At 40.7% G+C, this 17,268-nt stretch overlaps 1 protein-coding gene across 5 annotated transcripts in view; it reads left to right on the plus strand.

Annotated features, from left to right (window-relative positions):
• The window catches only part of ANKRD17 (ankyrin repeat domain 17), a 94,620-nt gene that overhangs the window by 73,652 nt on the left and 3,700 nt on the right, over window positions 1–17,268 (plus strand). For 4 of the 5 annotated variants that reach the window (XM_037392134.1, XM_037392144.1, XM_037392169.1 and 1 more), the window contains 13 exons: window positions 1,549–1,691; window positions 2,434–2,647; window positions 3,739–3,914; window positions 4,744–4,906; window positions 5,692–5,787; window positions 7,177–7,293; window positions 8,116–8,287; window positions 9,105–9,552; window positions 9,963–10,118; window positions 10,348–10,497; window positions 11,039–12,687; window positions 14,540–14,737; window positions 15,776–16,024. In XM_037392134.1, coding sequence (XP_037248031.1) covers window positions 1,549–1,691; window positions 2,434–2,647; window positions 3,739–3,914; window positions 4,744–4,906; window positions 5,692–5,787; window positions 7,177–7,293; window positions 8,116–8,287; window positions 9,105–9,552; window positions 9,963–10,118; window positions 10,348–10,497; window positions 11,039–12,687; window positions 14,540–14,737; window positions 15,776–16,024 — 3,931 coding nt within the window. The remainder of the gene's footprint in view (window positions 1–1,548; window positions 1,692–2,433; window positions 2,648–3,738; window positions 3,915–4,743; window positions 4,907–5,691; window positions 5,788–7,176; window positions 7,294–8,115; window positions 8,288–9,104; window positions 9,553–9,962; window positions 10,119–10,347; window positions 10,498–11,038; window positions 12,688–14,539; window positions 14,738–15,775; window positions 16,025–17,268) is intronic. The other variant, XM_037392154.1, reaches the window with a different exon arrangement.

Here is a 17,268-nt window from a genome sequence, read left to right on the forward strand (position 1 = left end):
AACTTTATATTAAATACTGTATTCTGTAACTTAATTATAAAATCTGCATTTTGTTTTGTTTTTTTTCTAATGATTGTTACAAATCTTAAGTATGTAATTCTGTTAATGCTTCTACTGTTTGAATTGCGAAAGCCACAGTGGAGGCTGTATAATCTGGTGCAGGATCACCTTCCTCTGTGGTCATCTGGAAATGAATGAGGTTGGAGATGCTTCTCCCACTTCCACAGGTAGTCTTAACAGTGGTACTGTGGAATGTAAAAGGTGATTGCTTCCTAGACATGCTTTTACTGAAAACTTGTAGCTTTTCTGGCCTGTTTTCAACACCATCCAGAGGATTTCAGACACTGAGGGGATTAGCTGCCATGCCAGTCACATGCTCTGGTGAAGGGAAAGGCCTGCTGTTTGGTCAGGCTGTCGCAGCAGCCTTTGTGGCCAGCAGCCTCATACAGCAAAGGTCAATTGATGCTTACCTTTCCAGAGAATTGATTGATCTTGTTTCTCAAACAGTATTCCTTGGAGGAACGTGTCATGTTTTCCTTCAGCTTTTTGGGGGGAAGATGATGAGAAACACTGGGTTTTGGGTAGTAGAGATAATGTCCAGATGCCCTCCTGCCCCAGTTTTTATATTTGGCTGTAAGTTTATCCTGTGATTTCATGGGGAAATACTCTGACTGAAAAGCCCTTGGCTTCAGTTGTGCAGGTCTAACAATTTAAGCATGTTTTATGCTTACAAGCTGCAATTGTAGCAAGTTAAACATTGCACTGGAGATGATGTAGTGGGTTTTCACCTCTGTGTTCCTTTTGATTTTAATTTGCTAGACAGCTTAGTTTCTTGTCAAGTTTTCTGTAAACATTCACTACAGAATGAGAGCTTGGGGTAGAGTATGGGAAGCTGTGAGGAGTCTGGGTTGTAAATGAATCTGTAAGGAAGGACTAATGTAAGAAGTACTTGTGTTCTTTTTTTGTTAATGTACAGAGAGAAACAGGAAGGGATGCAAATGTTGGTTTCTAATGGCTCTTGCATGAGGTTTCTGTGTACAACTTGCACACCATTCAGTGTAGTGGTGTAAATAGAGAACATAAGATAAAAGCATGCAGCTGCTTTCTTGTTGCTCCACAGCTTCAATTTGAGGATGAGTTCTTAACTTGATAGTGAACTGAGTGTTGAAATGGGAGAGAGCAAAAAGCAAGAGTACTTCATATACTGTATTTGAACTGAATCTCTGGGTTTAGCAGTCTTTAAACATGGCTAAAATAGTTATAAAAATATACTGATTTTTTTTCTCGCTGTGTTATACAATTTGGTATGAATGGTTTAAGCATGCTAATCAGGATTGAATTTTTTTAAAGGAAGTTTTACAGTGGCTTTGGGAACATAGTTGCAGCCTCATCTGTTCATGGAGGCGAGGAGTATAGGGAAACAACTGAGTAAAATCGCTTTCTTACTGTTGGAAGATGTCAACGGTATATTTAGGCTTCAAAAGCGTTTGCCCTGATAGATTTGCAAGTTTGGGAGAAAACCAGATGTTATTTCTTACAACACTGCAGGTGGTGGAGTTGCTGCTAGCTCGAGGGGCAAACAAAGAGCACAGGAATGTTTCTGATTACACACCTTTAAGCCTCGCTGCTTCTGGTGGCTACGTGAACATTATCAAGATCCTGCTAAATGCTGGGGCAGAGATAAATTCCAGGCAAGTTATCTTTTCACCCCTTCTCTCACAGTTTTCGTAGCATTGTGAGTCTTTACCCTTTCCAAAAAAATTGTTGACAACTGTGTGGAGTAAAATTTACCATTTTTACATGATCAAAACCAATGTATTGTTTAATTTGTAGTAGGCTGCTCTCCTCTTAAGTTGGAAATGGAAGGTTTTGACTGTGCTTTTCAAATGTTGTTTTAACTTTCATCTCTATTAACTTTCATGTATCATATGATCAGCTGTCTTTTGTCAAAGATAGAAATCTTTCTTTTTGCTGTGGTTGGCCTGCTTGTGATTGTGGATTGAAATTAGTTCTGGCTTACATGAGGAAAGTGCATGTATTACCCTTTTGTTTTCCCTGTGTAGTTCAAAGAAAGCTTTTTCTGTGTGTGTACGCATGTATGTAATGCTTTTGCATCCATTGCAAGGTAGAAAATAGCTCAGCCATATGCTGTACAAGTCAAACGAAAGGTCGAAGCAAAAGTTAGGTTCCTCATAAGAGATGCCTTTTAAATTCACAGCAATTAAAAGGTAACATGCATAGTGTCCCTAAGGATGAATACTTGTCCTAAGCAATGCTACTATGGAGAACCTCTTTTAGTTTCAGTAACGCTTACTGTTTAGCTGAGGTTTTCGTCTTGGATAAGTACTCTGCCTTCGCTAGTTTTTTGTTAGTAATTTCTGAAATGTGGTTATGATTTAAAGAGGTTTTTGGGGTTTCTTTCTTCTCCTTCAGAACTGGTAGCAAATTGGGCATTTCTCCCTTAATGCTGGCAGCCATGAATGGGCACACTGCTGCTGTCAAGCTGTTACTGGACATGGGCTCTGATATAAATGCCCAAATAGAAACCAACAGAAATACAGCACTGACTCTGGCCTGTTTCCAAGGGAGAACTGAAGTGGTTAGCCTGCTGCTTGATAGAAAAGCTAATGTGGAACATAGAGCTAAGGTAAGGCACAAATAGCTGAATAAGTCTGGAAAAGAAGAAGCTTGTAAGTCATTGTTTCTCTGTGGTTACCTGATTTTCTTGCCTTTTGTGCAAGTTGACCTCTCTAGTTCAGTTAACTGACCTGAGCAATATATTATAAAGAAAAATAATGGCTGCAATTAAGGGCTAATATTTTGGTGGTTACACAGTTCTTTTTTTTAAAAAAAAAAGTTTCTTCTGAAGCCTTAGTTCATCTTCAGGTGAATTCTTCAGCTTACAAGCATAAGAATAGTAATCCATTAACTTAATAAAAATAGAAGGTTTTAACGTATTCAGAAATGGCTAGAATCTTCACCTAGGTATGCTCATGATCTAATCTCTTCTGTTTGGCCAGCTGCTTATATCCACAGTAGTGATGCAGAATTGAAAGGGGGTGTTTGTGCTTGAGAGTCTGTCAGTTGACCCCACCTCTTCAAATGGGAAGACAGGCTATTCACTAGAAAAAAAGGCTAGAATATTGAGGGGGAGAAAAAAAAAAAAGCTTCTACAGATTGTGGCATTCTGTTCTCCTTTTCCACTGTGCTTAATAGTTGCCAGAGAGGAACCCTAAAGGACCTGCACAGTCCTCATTGCTGCTAGGTATTCTTCTTGCTAAAGTTATGTGTCCCCTTGACCTAGCCAGGTGCTGTCTGTACGATCCGGTAATGAAGGCAGGACATGTGATTTACATCATCTCTATAATACCATGGGCACTTTATGGGACTTAATGGTAATGGTACTCGTAAGTTCAAGGTTGGTTGGATTTAGTTTTGAGCAACTGACTGCAGTGGACTGTGAATTCCTCTTAGCACTGCACAGCAGTGGGGGGTTACCATGCACTATGGTTCTCAGCTGAAAGCCCTTCTTGAGCCAGCTGAAGATGAGCTCACCTTCCAGAAAGTTGCTGAGCTGTTACAAAATTGGCCAGGTAGCAGTTGGAGTTTGTACACCAGAAGTTGGAGTTTATGCACCAGAACTAGAAATATGTTGCTGGAATCTGAAATAAATCCTGACTCTCAAGTAAACCCCACCCCAAAATAATTTGCTTTTTTCCCCCTGCTTGCTTGTTGTAGACTGGTCTCACACCATTAATGGAAGCAGCTTCTGGTGGGTATGCAGAAGTGGGCAGAGTTCTGCTGGACAAAGGTGCAGATGTAAATGCTCCTCCAGTACCTTCCTCAAGAGATACAGCTTTAACCATTGCAGCAGACAAAGGGCACTACAAATTCTGTGAACTTCTCATTAGCAGGTACTGTATCTGCAAGTGTGCTGCTTGAAGGAAAACATCTTGCATTACAGCCTTACTTAAACTAACCTTTCCCAATGTACAATAATATTCCCCAATATACAAGACAGGGTAGGAAATGGGAAATGTTCTGTGTCTGTTGACCATCACTATGTATTTTTATTTATCAACAGTGATGAAACAAAGTTTTCTTTTTGGTGTCAGAGAGCTTGCTTTTGCCCAAATGGATTAATTCAGTTTTTCCTCACTGAATCATGAATATTAGAAATAAACTGTTTTTTGTAAAGTTTACACATATGCTACTTATGTTCATGACACACAGCCTTTTAGATGGTAGTGTTGAGTCCTTAAACGACAGCAGATGTTCAGGAAATGTACATCTTAATGATTTCTTTTTTTTAGATTGATCTTGATGCATGTTCAAGTATAATAAAAAAAAGAGTCAATTTTGGCTATGTAGTTTTCCAAGTGGTTGTTCTGCTTGTTGGATTGCACTTGAAATGTTGTAAGTTGTTCTGAGTAAGCTAATGAAGAATACAGTGTACTGATGGATGGCAGCTAGTGAAGTAGAGAAACTTCAGAAACAGCTGACAAACAGCATGACTTAAAGTATTAAAAATGTTTTTAGGCTGTGTTGAGGATCTCGACAGCATCAAAAGAAACAAAAGCATAATTTTGGAAGCCAAAGCACTCTGAGAATGCCTATGTTTGATGTAAAAATTAGTATTGAACTTTACTCTGTTGTTGTTGCTTGTCCAGTTTGCCAGTGCAGTTGCTAATGAAATGAAAATGTGTGATCCAGAGTTTTGATTGAACGTGTTTGTTTTTGTAGAGGAGCTCACATTGATGTGCGTAACAAGAAGGGGAATACTCCACTGTGGCTGGCAGCAAATGGAGGGCATCTAGATGTTGTCCAACTGTTAGTGCAAGCTGGAGCTGATGTGGATGCTGCTGATAACAGGAAAATAACTCCTCTTATGGCAGCCTTTCGAAAGGTAGAATATGAAGTTCAGCTTTGTTCTTAGCTAGTAATGTCTTGATCATCCCTACACAGCTATTATAAGTAGAACATAGCTGACAGAAATGACATATTTAAAAATGTCAACTAATTTTAATACATAGCATTGAATCTTCAAAAATAGGTATGTGTGTCACCTGTATATCTGTGTTAAAGTCTCGTGGAAATTAGCTTTATAGGCACTTTACTGCGGCTGGTTCTCCTGGGTCTGTTGGGAGGTGAAAATTGCAGCGTATATGTGCAGAGATGGAGGGAATATGTGATAGAACGGGGGGGGGGGGGGGGGGGGATTTGAGTTGGTTTCTTAAGCAAGAGGGGATGAGCGGTTTTGCAAGGGGGGGTGGGGAAGTGAGGTTAACCCAATTTGACTCTAGAGGTAATTGTTGTTAGCAAGGGAGGATAGTTCCAAGTACTGCAGTACTTGAAAAATTGCAAGTGACTGCTGGAGCCTGCAACTGTGAAGTTGCCAGAACTGGGCATTTGAAAACTACCAAAATAAGAGAGAGAAATTGTGAAAGTACAGCTGGAGTAAGGGCAGCCTGACAACAGGTACTGTAATTGTTAGGCATAAATGTGAAGAAACATGCCTCACTAGTCTAGGAGGTGATAAAGATTTTTTTTTAAAAAAAAAAGTGTTGAGACTATCATTTGAAGGAGTTGAAAATAAATATTTTGCAATGAGTCCTTGTACTAAAGTGTTTATTAGCAAACGAGAAGCATCTGGCCTGATATAAAATTTAGTCCTTGAAATTTCTTTTTCAGGGTCATGTAAAAGTGGTGCGCTATCTAGTGAAAGAAGTAAATCAGTTTCCATCAGACTCGGAATGCATGAGATACATAGCAACAATTACTGATAAGGTAAGATTGTAAGACAAAATATTTGAGAAGGAATAGTGCTGTGTCTGTCTCAGCTTTAGAGTCGAGGTTATGGTCTTCAGCTTCCTGGTGTACCAGAAATCAGCCAAATAATGAGTTCCATTGGAATTTTTGAGAAAAAGAAAGTTGCAAAAAATGGAACACATAGCCATGGTAACTTTGTGTGCCTTAGTACTGTACTGTCAGAGTAGTAGTAATGATGGTGTTGGTTGTTCTCCACGCTTATTTTTCAAGTGTTTTCCCAGTCATTTCCTCATTCTGCTCTGCATTCCTCCCTGTTGACCAAGTTTGTACTGAATTTATGCTGGCTTTTGCAGTGAGGTGGAGGTAACAGACTGAGCTTGGACTAAAAACATGTGACCTTGAGTATGAAGCTTCATGATCTTGTAGAAAAAGTTTGTACTAGAAAGAAGACAGAAAACATAATGGACAGTGGTTTCTTAGAGTTCATTAAGTGGACTGCTGGCCTTCATCTTCAGTCCAAGTGAACAGGGCAAAAACTCCTTTGTAGTAAGAGAAACGAGAATAACAACCAGTCCAGAAATAAGGTTGTAATGCTTCTGTCTTTTCACTGATGTACTGCACTGCTGCAATTGAGTTGTCTTCTTTCTGGGTGTCAGTTTGTGATGAGCGTGTTGAGGCTGAGGAGCTGCTAATGTTTAAGTTGGTACGTGTTTTATTGCCAGTGTTTGTGACCACTGTCCGCTTCTGTGATGCTAGACACCCTATGCATTTAAACATTTTCACTGCTATGCAGCCAGTGTTGGTTTGTGAGTAGTACTGTAATACTCAAGTTGTTTCTCAGGTGTCTTGAAAAAAAAGCAGCCTTGCTTTATGATGTATTTGTATTTCTGCAGTTGCTTCACCTTTCTGATCCTTAGCCTTTTACAGGGGCCCTCAAACTACGGCCCACGGGCAGGATACGGCCCCCCAGGGTCCTCAATCTGGCCCCCAGTATATACAGACGCCCCCACCCCCGCTGGGGGTTGGGGGGAAACCAAGCAGCCACAGATGACTTCCTGCCACTTCATCCGTGCGCCAGCCCCCTGTTTAAAAAGTTTGAGGACCCCTGGCCTTTTATTTCATTTTTTTTCATCTTTATAATGGGCATAGTTTATAAACTTGTACTGTTTATAGCATGTTGAAATGTAGGTTGTTGATAGCAAGTCACACACCTGTGGCTGGAGTATGCCTGCAAGGTTGGGCATGAAGAGGAGCTTACTGGAGGGAATTTAAAGCTCTCCCTTAAAAAAACCTTCCTGTGCAAGTAATTGAACAGTTACTTAATTACAAGTGTAAGCTTGAGATCATACATTCAGACACATGCAGTGTTACTGTTTCAAATAGAGGGTTGATGAACTTTCATTTTAGGAGATGCTGAAGAAGTGCCACCTGTGCATGGAATCAATTGTTCAAGCCAAAGATAGACAGGCTGCTGAAGCCAACAAAAATGCAAGCATTCTTCTAGAGGAGCTGGACTTGGAGAAGGCAAGTTAAGAGTGTGGAGCTCTGCATATTTATTGATAAAACTCCCGATTTCATGTTCCTTCAAGATCATAAGATCAGTGAATGCAGGTATTAAAGTATAGGAGTATATGTAAATACCATAATTGGAGTGTCTGCAGCTGAGCACCTTGTTCAGGTAATCGTTGAACATTACTTTCGCTCTTACTCAGAGAAATTGGATCAAGAAACTCCGATGTGACTCTTTGATCTTGGATAATATTGTAACAAAAGAAGAATTTCTGAGTATAATTTTTGTCAAGTGCATGATAAATGGTCATGTTATAGTCACACTGGTGAGGATTTTGGGTCCAAACCCTGGTTTTATCTTAAATAGCAAAAAAAAAAAATTTAAATACTAATAATGTACTAGAAACCATAGTACAGTAGTAGAAATCTAATGGAAAAATTGAAGTATAGTGTCAAATGAGTGCACGCTTTATATTCAGGCTAGCTGAAACTATTTCGTGTTCTGATCTGTGAAAAGGGAGATGTGTGTGTCAGCAGTACAGTCTAAACAACACCCAAGGTTAAACAAAGAATCCTTGAAAATGCATCTTGGAAAACTGACTTAAGTTTGTGGTGTCTGTCCTCTGTTTCTACACTAACCTTCTGTTAACATGAGTGAGCAATCTGTTTGGAAGAAGTAAATACGTAAAAATATGGATCATAGAGAATTCAGCTTCTGCTTTGTAAATGTGTGTTAGTCTGAAATGCCAGTTCAGCTTCCTAGGAAATAGAAAACATTTACATTTGTTGAAATGCACGAGACATATTTTAATATTGTTCCATTTGCTTGACTTGTAGTTAAGGGAAGAAAGCAGGAGACTGGCTTTGGCTGCCAAAAGAGAGAAAAGAAAGGAGAAAAGACGGAAGAAAAAAGAAGAACAGAGACGAAAACTAGAAGAAATAGAAGCAAAAAATAAAGAGAATTTTGAACTTCAGGCAGCTCAGGAGAAAGAGAAGCTGAAAGCTGAAGGTGATTTAAATTATTTGCCTTATTATTTTTGAAACACTACTACCTTCCTTTTACTCCCAGTCTTAAATACTTGCTTTTCCTGTCAAAAATTGTAATCGAGTTTGCTTATGACCTTCTGAGCTTTCCTTTTGTTCACCTTTTCCATTAAGCCTGTAGATTAGCATGATGGCTTCGGTGAGAGTTAGGGGTTAACATTACCATGGGGATGGCGTTGGCTTTCTTTTTTTCATTCCAGGTCCCAAAAGTTAAAACCAGGTCAGTTACTTTTTGTTAGCTTACAGAGAGAATTGCAATGATGATTAGCTGAAAAAAACCTGGCAATACAGAAATTCCAAATATGCATCATTCTCTTCTTAGTGATCAAAACCTGGCTCTTCTGTATCTTGTGGTAATGAGTTGTGTGGTGTACTGAGAAATGGTTTTCACTGATTGTTCCCTCACTCTGTTATGCTGAAAGAAAGGGAAGACACGACAATTTTTTCCTGTTGTCTCATATGCTTGTTTATGGCCCCTAATTGCTTGTGTCTATTTTCCCGTGCCTGAATTCAATTTTACATTTGTTAAATTGCTACTGCATTTGTTCCAAGAAAAGAATGAAATTCTATATGAGTTAGAATAAATAAGGGAAAAGGCACTATGGTGTGACACACAGAGTAGTTTTACAGAGGCCCACATAGTTAGTGGTTCTGCATGTTTCTTGGAGTCTTGTAAAGTTACTCATGGGTCATTTGATAGGACTGGTGTGACTTGGAAAACAAAACCACACAAGCTTCTTCAAGCCAGCTAAATTGGTACTGTTTTTTTACTCTTCCATCAGATGATCCAGAGGTCCCAATGGAGCCTCCTAGTGCTACCACTACAACCACCATAGGTATATCTGCAACTTGGACAACATTAGCAGGTTCCCATGGGAAGAGAAATAATACCATCACCACAACAAGCTCCAAAAGAAAAAACAGGAAAAACAAAGTAACAACAGATAATGTTCAGATCATATTTGATGATCAACTCCCAATTTCCTATAGCCAACCAGAAAAAGTGAATGGTGAATCGAAGAGCAGCAGTACTAGTGAAAGTGGTGATAGTGACAATATGAGGATTTCCAGCTGTAGCGATGAAAGCAGCAATAGCAACAGCAGCCACAAAAGTGACAATCATTCTTCCACAGCTGTTACTAACACACAAAGCAACAAAAAGCAACCATCAGTTCTTGTCACTTGTCCAAAGGATGAGAGGAAAGCAGTTGCTGGCAAATCATCCATCAAGTAAGTTGCTGTGACCACGCATGTCATCTTAAGGTGGTGGTTGCCCTCCAATTGAGTGCTGCACCCATGCCTGTATAGACCTGCATTCTTAAATCAGTTGTTAGGAAGTGGATGAGGCAGTGTACATGGTCTAGCATGTATAAGGAGTATCAACATTATAACATTATTGCAGCATGAACTTGAACTTAGTAGGAGGTTCTGAAGGAAGAAACATCATTGTGGATGTGGAATTGGGGAATTGTTGGAGTATTTTGAGATGTAAGCATCTCAATTCAAGCTACTACTTAGTAACATAGTACTACTTATGCTAAAAGAGAAAAACGGTTGGAGGGGGCTGGAGAACAGGCAAAATGCAAGTCATCCTTCCTTTTTTTTGACTGGATAACGATAGCATTTTCTTTCTTTTAAAGGTTGTCTGAAGTTATTAGTGAAGTGACGAGTAATTCCTTGTCTACTTGCACAAAATCGGGTCCTTCTCCCCTTTCGTCTCCAAATGGAAAGCTAACCATTGCGAGTCCTAAACGTGGTCAGAAAAGGGAGGAAGGATGGAAGGAAGTTGTGAGAAGGTAAGGAAAACATTCCCTTAACTCCCCCTTGTTGATGTCCTTTTTCAAAATGATTTATGTAGTGTAGCACTCTCTGGGGTTACTGAATGACCTTCTAAGTGGACCTGGTAGATTGCACGATTATCTCTGCTACATAGGCTGAATTACAAATTTTAACACTGTTTTAACCAACCTGCCTGCTGCTTCATGCTATGGAAGCACTTTCAGTTAATGTTTCTTTTTTGTATAGATCCAAGAAGGTTTCTGTTCCATCGACTGTGATTTCCAGAGTTATTGGTAGAGGAGGATGTAACATCAATGCGATACGTGAGTGCACAGGAGCACACATAGACATTGACAAACAAAAGGACAAAACTGGAGATAGAATAATAACGATAAGGTAAGCAGGCTGCTTGGTTTGGTCATTCCTGTGGGAATTTTTTCATTGTAGAACACTTACCTTGTGTAGAAAAACCCAACAGGCTTGACCTTGTTGTCCCTTGAAAGATAGCTTTGAGACAGTCAGCTAGATTGCTTTGAGGCAGTCGGCTCTTTGAAGCAGAGGAGACTAATGGGGTGGGAAAGCAGAGAACAGCTGCCAGTTGGTACCATTGTGTTTGTACAAAAGAAGACTTATGAGACAAGGTGGAGCGTAAGCATTAGGATTCTGTGTTTAGACATGGCTAAATCTGTAGGCATATTTAGAGAAGTAGAAGTTTTAACCATTTGGGGTTTTGGGGAGTTACAAGTTCTTAACTTGAACTGCTTAAATAGTCAGCAGCAGTAACATGCCAAGCTCGGTCTTCAGGTAGAGAGTTATTTTTCTATCTGTGTTAACATGACAGAAGACTGGCCGGGTCATGTGTTGGAGGTACTTCACTATAATGTATGCAGATGCTTTAGATGCACTTTCCCTTTTCCTTTCCTTTTCCTTTTTATAGGGGTGGCACGGAATCAACAAGACAGGCCACGCAGTTGATCAATGCTCTGATTAAGGATCCGGATAAAGAAATTGATGAACTCATTCCAAAGAATCGTTTGAAAAGTTCGGCTGCAAACTCCAAAATAGGGTCTTCGACACCTGCCGCCACTACAGCTGCTAACAGTTCTCTCGTGGGCATCAAAGTGACCACTGTAGCTGCTTCGTCAACATCTCAGACTGCCTCCGCGCTCACTGTGCCTGCAATTTCTTCAGCATCCACTCACAAAACCATTAAGAACCCAGTGAATAACGTGCGGCCTGGTTTCCAAGTTTCTCTTCCATTAGCATATCCTCCTCCACAGTTTGCACACGCTTTACTCGCTGCTCAGACTTTCCAGCAAATCCGTCCACCTCGGTTGCCCATGACGCATTTTGGAGGTACTTTCCCACCAGCTCAGTCCACATGGGGTCCGTTCCCTGTTAGGCCGTTGAGCCCTGCAAGAGCTACCAACTCGCCGAAACCTCACATGGTGCCTCGCCATAACAGTCAGAACAGCAGCGGTTCTCAGGTGAATTCAGCAAGTACTTTGACAACTAGTCCAACAGCTACAACAAGTTCAGTGGCTTCTACTGTGCCTGGTTCTTCTGCAAATGGCAGTCCAAGTTCACCTTCTGTCAGAAGACAGCTTTTCGTCACGGTTGTGAAGACATCAAACGCAACAACGACCACAGTGACGACCACAGCGAGTAACACGAGCACAGCACCTACGAATGCCACGTATCCAATTCCTACTGCCAAAGAACACTACCCCGCATCTTCTCCCTCATCTCCTTCTCCTCCTGCACAGCCAGCAGGGGTTTCCAGAAGCAGTCCTTCTGACTGCACAGCGACCTCTCCGAATAAAGGTGCACCTTCGTCTGATCCAGAAGTGGGTAGTCCGCCAGCAGTGGAAACGAGCAGCTCAACCAGCAGTAGGCAGCCCAGTTCTGGTACCGGCAGCTCATCTGTGCACCCTGCTCATCAGCAGCCTCCAGGAGCTCCTCTGCAAGAGGCAAGACCCCCTCTTCAGCAACCTCAGGTTCCTGCACCAGATCCTCGAATGGTTGTGCCTCCAAATTTAGCAGCGACAAGCTCATCTGCTCCTGTGGCAGGTCCAACAAATGCCCCGATGACCTACCCCATGTCTCAGACCTCAATGGGGTCTTCTCAGCCTGCAGCTAAGATGGAAACCCCGGCCATCAGACCGCCTGTCCATGGAACTGGTAGCGTCCATAAGAATTCAGCTGCTGTGCAAAATTCTTCTGTCGCGGTCCTCAATGTTAATCACATCAAAAGGCCCCACAGCGTTCCTTCTTCAGTGCAGCTTCCTTCTACCTTAAGTACACAAAGTGCTTCTCAGAATTCAGCCCATCCAGCAAACAAGTCTATGGGTAACAATTTCAGTGCTACTTTACCATTTGGGCCCTTTAGTACGTTGTTTGAAAACAGTCCTACATCTGCTCATGCCTTCTGGGGTGGTTCCGTTGTTTCATCTCAGACAACACCGGAGTCTATGCTGTCAGGAAAGTCTTCATTTTTGCCAAATTCAGATCCTTTACATCAGTCAGATACTTCCAAAGCCCCAGGTTTTAGGCCACCGTTACAGAGGCCAGCTCCAAGTCCCTCAGGTAAGCCTGTGTTTTTATTCACACCTTAATATACTTAAACGGTAACTGCTGCATGATTTTTATATTTGAATGCATAATACTCTCTATGCCCCAGCTTTTGTGGTAGTTTCTAGGAAATCACTCTGCTCTGCACCAAAAGGGTGCTGTAAGGTAGTTTGTTTCTGTAAGCAGAGTTGAGTTCATCTTCCTTTTAAGTGCCACCTGCCAAATCTAATAATTATTTTGCAGCCAATGAACCTGATAACAGCCAAGCTGAGGCGTTCTTTTTGCCATTCCAATCTACTCTCCTACAATAGCCAAAATAATAAAATGCTTCAGTATTGTTTCCACCTCCCTTTTGTACTACTACCAGCTAATAACTCTTCTAGTTTGCATTAACTTGCTTCTTGTCCTGAGGCTGCAGAAAGGTATGCCGCATCTTCAAAGTGTTAGGATGATAAAAAAAGATTGTGTTTTGATGTGAACTTGTAATAAGAGGTGTGTTCTCTTAACTGCTAAATTCGATCAAAAAAACTTAATTTCATTGGCTGCTTGAATTTTTTTAGTGAGATGTTTAGCCTTCTGCACAAACAGAGGCCAAGGGTTTGTCACAGAACTTGTTCTGTAGCTTCCAGAAAGTACACACTCAGTTTGTACCTTCTGTGCCAGTTATAGTAGGACCTGCAAGTTTTTTATGTAGTTTGGTTTATGAATAGAGACATATAACAGCTAGATTTTTCATGTTTTCTAAATACCATGGTGTTGAGTAGCTTTTGAGGTGTGCTCTGTGAGTTTTGTCAGCTTAATATACTACTTAGCATTTTGACTTCGGCACATGCGTAGACTGTGTATCACTTGAGTATGCCAGTTGGTTCCTGAGTAAAAGCAGTGCTCTAACTGCAGTCCTACTGTTACTTCAGCAATTTTCCTTTTGGAAGGCTGCAGGCACAATCATTTAGATTGGCAGAGTCTATGGAATTTGCAAGTATTACGTTAGTTTGCAGGAAAGTAGCCCCTGAGAGCCTGAAGAATTTGGCAAAAAAATAAGAGGTTGGATCTTGGTAACAGATGATGCAGAGGAAGCAGGTGCTGTTACTTCTTTATTCTTCTGCCTGTCACCAGTGAAGGGATTTTTCCTAACTAAAACTACAAATTCAAATCTTTTGTCACTCGCAACTTTCTCCTACTTGTAAAGCAAGTGCCACAGCAATTGGGTGGTAACAGGCTTCCGTAATACTTCTTGAAACTTTAAATCCTAAGATTTTATTTTTCCCTTTCGTCATTGAGGAGAATATTGAGGGGGTCGTAGTTCTTGCATTTTGAATACCTTGTCTAATTGGTGCGATTTGGTCTTAAAAATTAACATTTTCTTAAGCAAGTTAAAATGTATCCCTGGATTGGGGAAAAAATCACCTCAGCGTTGTGATCATGGTGTATATAGACATCGTTCTGTCAAATAAAAAAACAGCAAGAAACTCTTCAAATCTTTACTGTTATTTCCACCGTTCTTGGTACAAGACCATACTTTCTAAATCTAAAACATTTAATTGACAGGTTAATAAAATGCTCTGTTACTTTTCTGATGTACAGTTATATCAGAATGTGTATTACATTCCTTTAATTATTTGCATTCAAGGTACCTGCATGATAACATGAGAATCATTATTTATATATACAGCAGAACTGCCACATGCTGTCAAGACTTGCAGAGAGTATGAAGCATAAGACTTGCAGTTCTCTTTGGAAAATAGTTACAAATTCCCCCCAACAACTGATGGGATAAAAGTTTTCCTTCTTTATTTCCATGATATGGGCAACCTCTTCATGGAGATCTTGGAGTAGTGGGAGTCACTTGTGCCAATTTCTCTCATAGGTATTGTCAGTATGGATTCACCCTATGCTTCTGTAACACCTTCTTCTACACACCTGGGTAATTTTGCCTCAAACCTTTCGGGAGGTCAGATATACGCACCTGGGACACCTCTTGGCGGAGCACCTGCAGCTGCTAATTTTAACAGACAGCATTTTTCCCCACTTAGTTTATTGCCTCCATGTTCATCAGCATCAAATGGTGAGTTCTAGTCAGTGGGAAAGTAGTTGAGAAGCTAGTGTACAAATGAAGTGGCCTTATGCACTGCCTCTTTTAGGTAGGCTTGCCTAGTTTTGTTCATCTTAGCATTTTTAGATATGTTTTATACCTTTATGCAGTCCAGATTTTGAGATAAAATTTCCTTGTGCAAGTTGTGATCTCTAGTGTGGCTTTTTAGCAGCTAAGGTCATGCTATTGAGGAGTTCCTTATTCTTGCTGCAGTTAACTTTGGCCTGTTACCATATCTGACATCTTTTCAGTCATTTTGGAAAGAGGAGGTTGGGTTTTTTTGTTTGAAGGTAATACTCCAAGTGTGAGTTGTTAAAACTTTGTAATGGTATTTTACTAAAGCTAGCTCGATGGTGGTGATCGCTTATTTTTTGTCATGTTCTTAGAAATGTGGAGCACATTCCAGGAGACAATACTTAGGGCAAGTTCTGGTACCTTCCTCCACATTTGGCCCCTGCAGTTTTGGCTGTGCAGCGGAGGTTTTTTGGAACAGAAAACAAACTTGAGTGCTGGCTTATTCAGGGAACATGTTAGTCTGTTTTATTGGCAAAAACCCCACAGAGAACATATCAGAATTAAAAAAAACCCAACAAAACAAACAAACAAAAAAAAAAACCCCACAACAAAAATAAACCAAGAAGAAACAAACCCAAACCAGCCCAACAGTGTGGGTTTATTTCAGCTATGCTGTTGGATATAATCTTCAAACCCCCTATTGCTGATACACAGTAATGCTTAGCTCAGATTTTGAGTCATGTGTTGTCATTGGTTGGGGTGCATGTTCAGTAACTGACAGGGCATGATAATAATTTTACTTAAACTAAATCAGTAGTGAATGTGTGAATGCAAAACTGTTACAATTATCTTGAAGTGTTTGCTGTATGAGTCTGCCATTAACAAACTACCTGTTCCCATTTGCTTGATGTATGGCTTGACATTAAAGGATAGGTTTGTGGTGACCTGAGAGGATGTGGATGCCATTACTAAGTGTTGTCATTGCTCCTCTTGCAGAATCTCCTGCTCAGTCGGTGTCTTCGGGAGTAAGAGCACCATCTCCCACTCCTTCAGCAGTGTCCTTGGGATCAGAAAAACCCAGTAATGTTTCTCAGGACAGAAAAGTTCCTGTTCCGATTGGAACTGAGCGGTCTGCACGTATTAGACAAACTGGAACGTCTACTCCATCTGTTATTGGAAGCAACTTAGCTGCTCCAGTGGGGCATAGTGGGATCTGGTCCTTCGAAGGCATAGGTGGCAATCAAGGTACGTAGTGTCAGCAGATGCCCCTGCGCTTGCAATGACCACAGTACTGTGTTTTCTTAACTTGCCTTGGGAGCTGAAGGATGATGCGGAAGTGAGTGCCGCAAAATGTTAGGAGTGCTCTTTCTGAAGGAGTTGCAGCAGGGACCTCTGTTGGCCCTCCTGTCAGGTTCCTTGTGTCTTAGCCAAGGTCTCAGGAAACCTCAGGGCTTGTGAAGCACCCTGGCTGTGAAGGCTTATTACTCAAAGCAAGAAATAACGGGGAAAATAAAATCACAAGGTTTACAGTATTGCACTATGTGAGGATCATTGGATTTAAGAAGAGGGGAAATAAAGATGTCTTGAGATAACTGTATATTTTATTTCTGTTGATAGATTATTTTGTACAACAGGAGTTAATATTTAATTTGTAGCCAAGGTGGAGCTTTTTGTGCTGAGGATTGTGCAATTGATTTTTTTTTTTTTTATGAATCAGTAGTAGCCCATATGTGGGGTTTTTTGTTCTTTCCAGTCATACCATTCTCATTTTACTAATGCAAGTCTCTTGGCTCTCCTATACTCGCATAGTATTCAATATTTCAGAATTCCTTAAAAAACTTAAGTTACTGATGGGACATTTTTTCTCAGCAAACACTTCAAGAGTCTTGGATGCAGTTTATAGGAAAGTGCTGATTTTTTTTCAAATTGTTTTCGTGGGATTTCATGTTTGTTTGGGGATTTATTTTGCTTCAAATGAGGGGGAGAGAATCATGAGGCCATGGTGGATGGGACCTATAGACAAAAAAGAATTTGCTGTGTGGTTCGACTGGGTTGCTCAGGGCTTTATCCAATCTGATCTTGAAAACCTCAGGGATGGAAACTTCTTAGCCTCTGAACAAGCTGTTCCACGGCTTGACTGAGGAGTCCGAACAGCTTAAGGGACTAACTGTGTATATGCTTTGCATGTGATGAGTGTGCTGCCCTGGGGCTTTTTCCCCCAAAATACAAAATAGATAGGATGTATCCAAATGTGTGTGTGTTGGTTTGGGGTTTTTTGTGTGTGTGGTGGTGTTTGTTGGTTTGGTTTGGTTTTTTTACTTCACTAGTGGTCTTTTCCCCACCTGTGTAGTGAGATGCTATTCGTCATTAAGGCCTTAGAAATTGAGTATGTTTACTTTCATTGCATAGGTGTAAAAACTGCCATCTATGCCTGTGGTTCTGCTATGCTGCTTGCCTTCTGCTTATTCAGTTACTTCAGCATTTAGATG

The sequence above is a fragment of the Falco rusticolus genome, chromosome 1, assembly GCF_015220075.1.
Source record: "Falco rusticolus isolate bFalRus1 chromosome 1, bFalRus1.pri, whole genome shotgun sequence".
In the NCBI taxonomy this organism is placed as follows: Eukaryota; Metazoa; Chordata; class Aves; order Falconiformes; family Falconidae; genus Falco; species Falco rusticolus.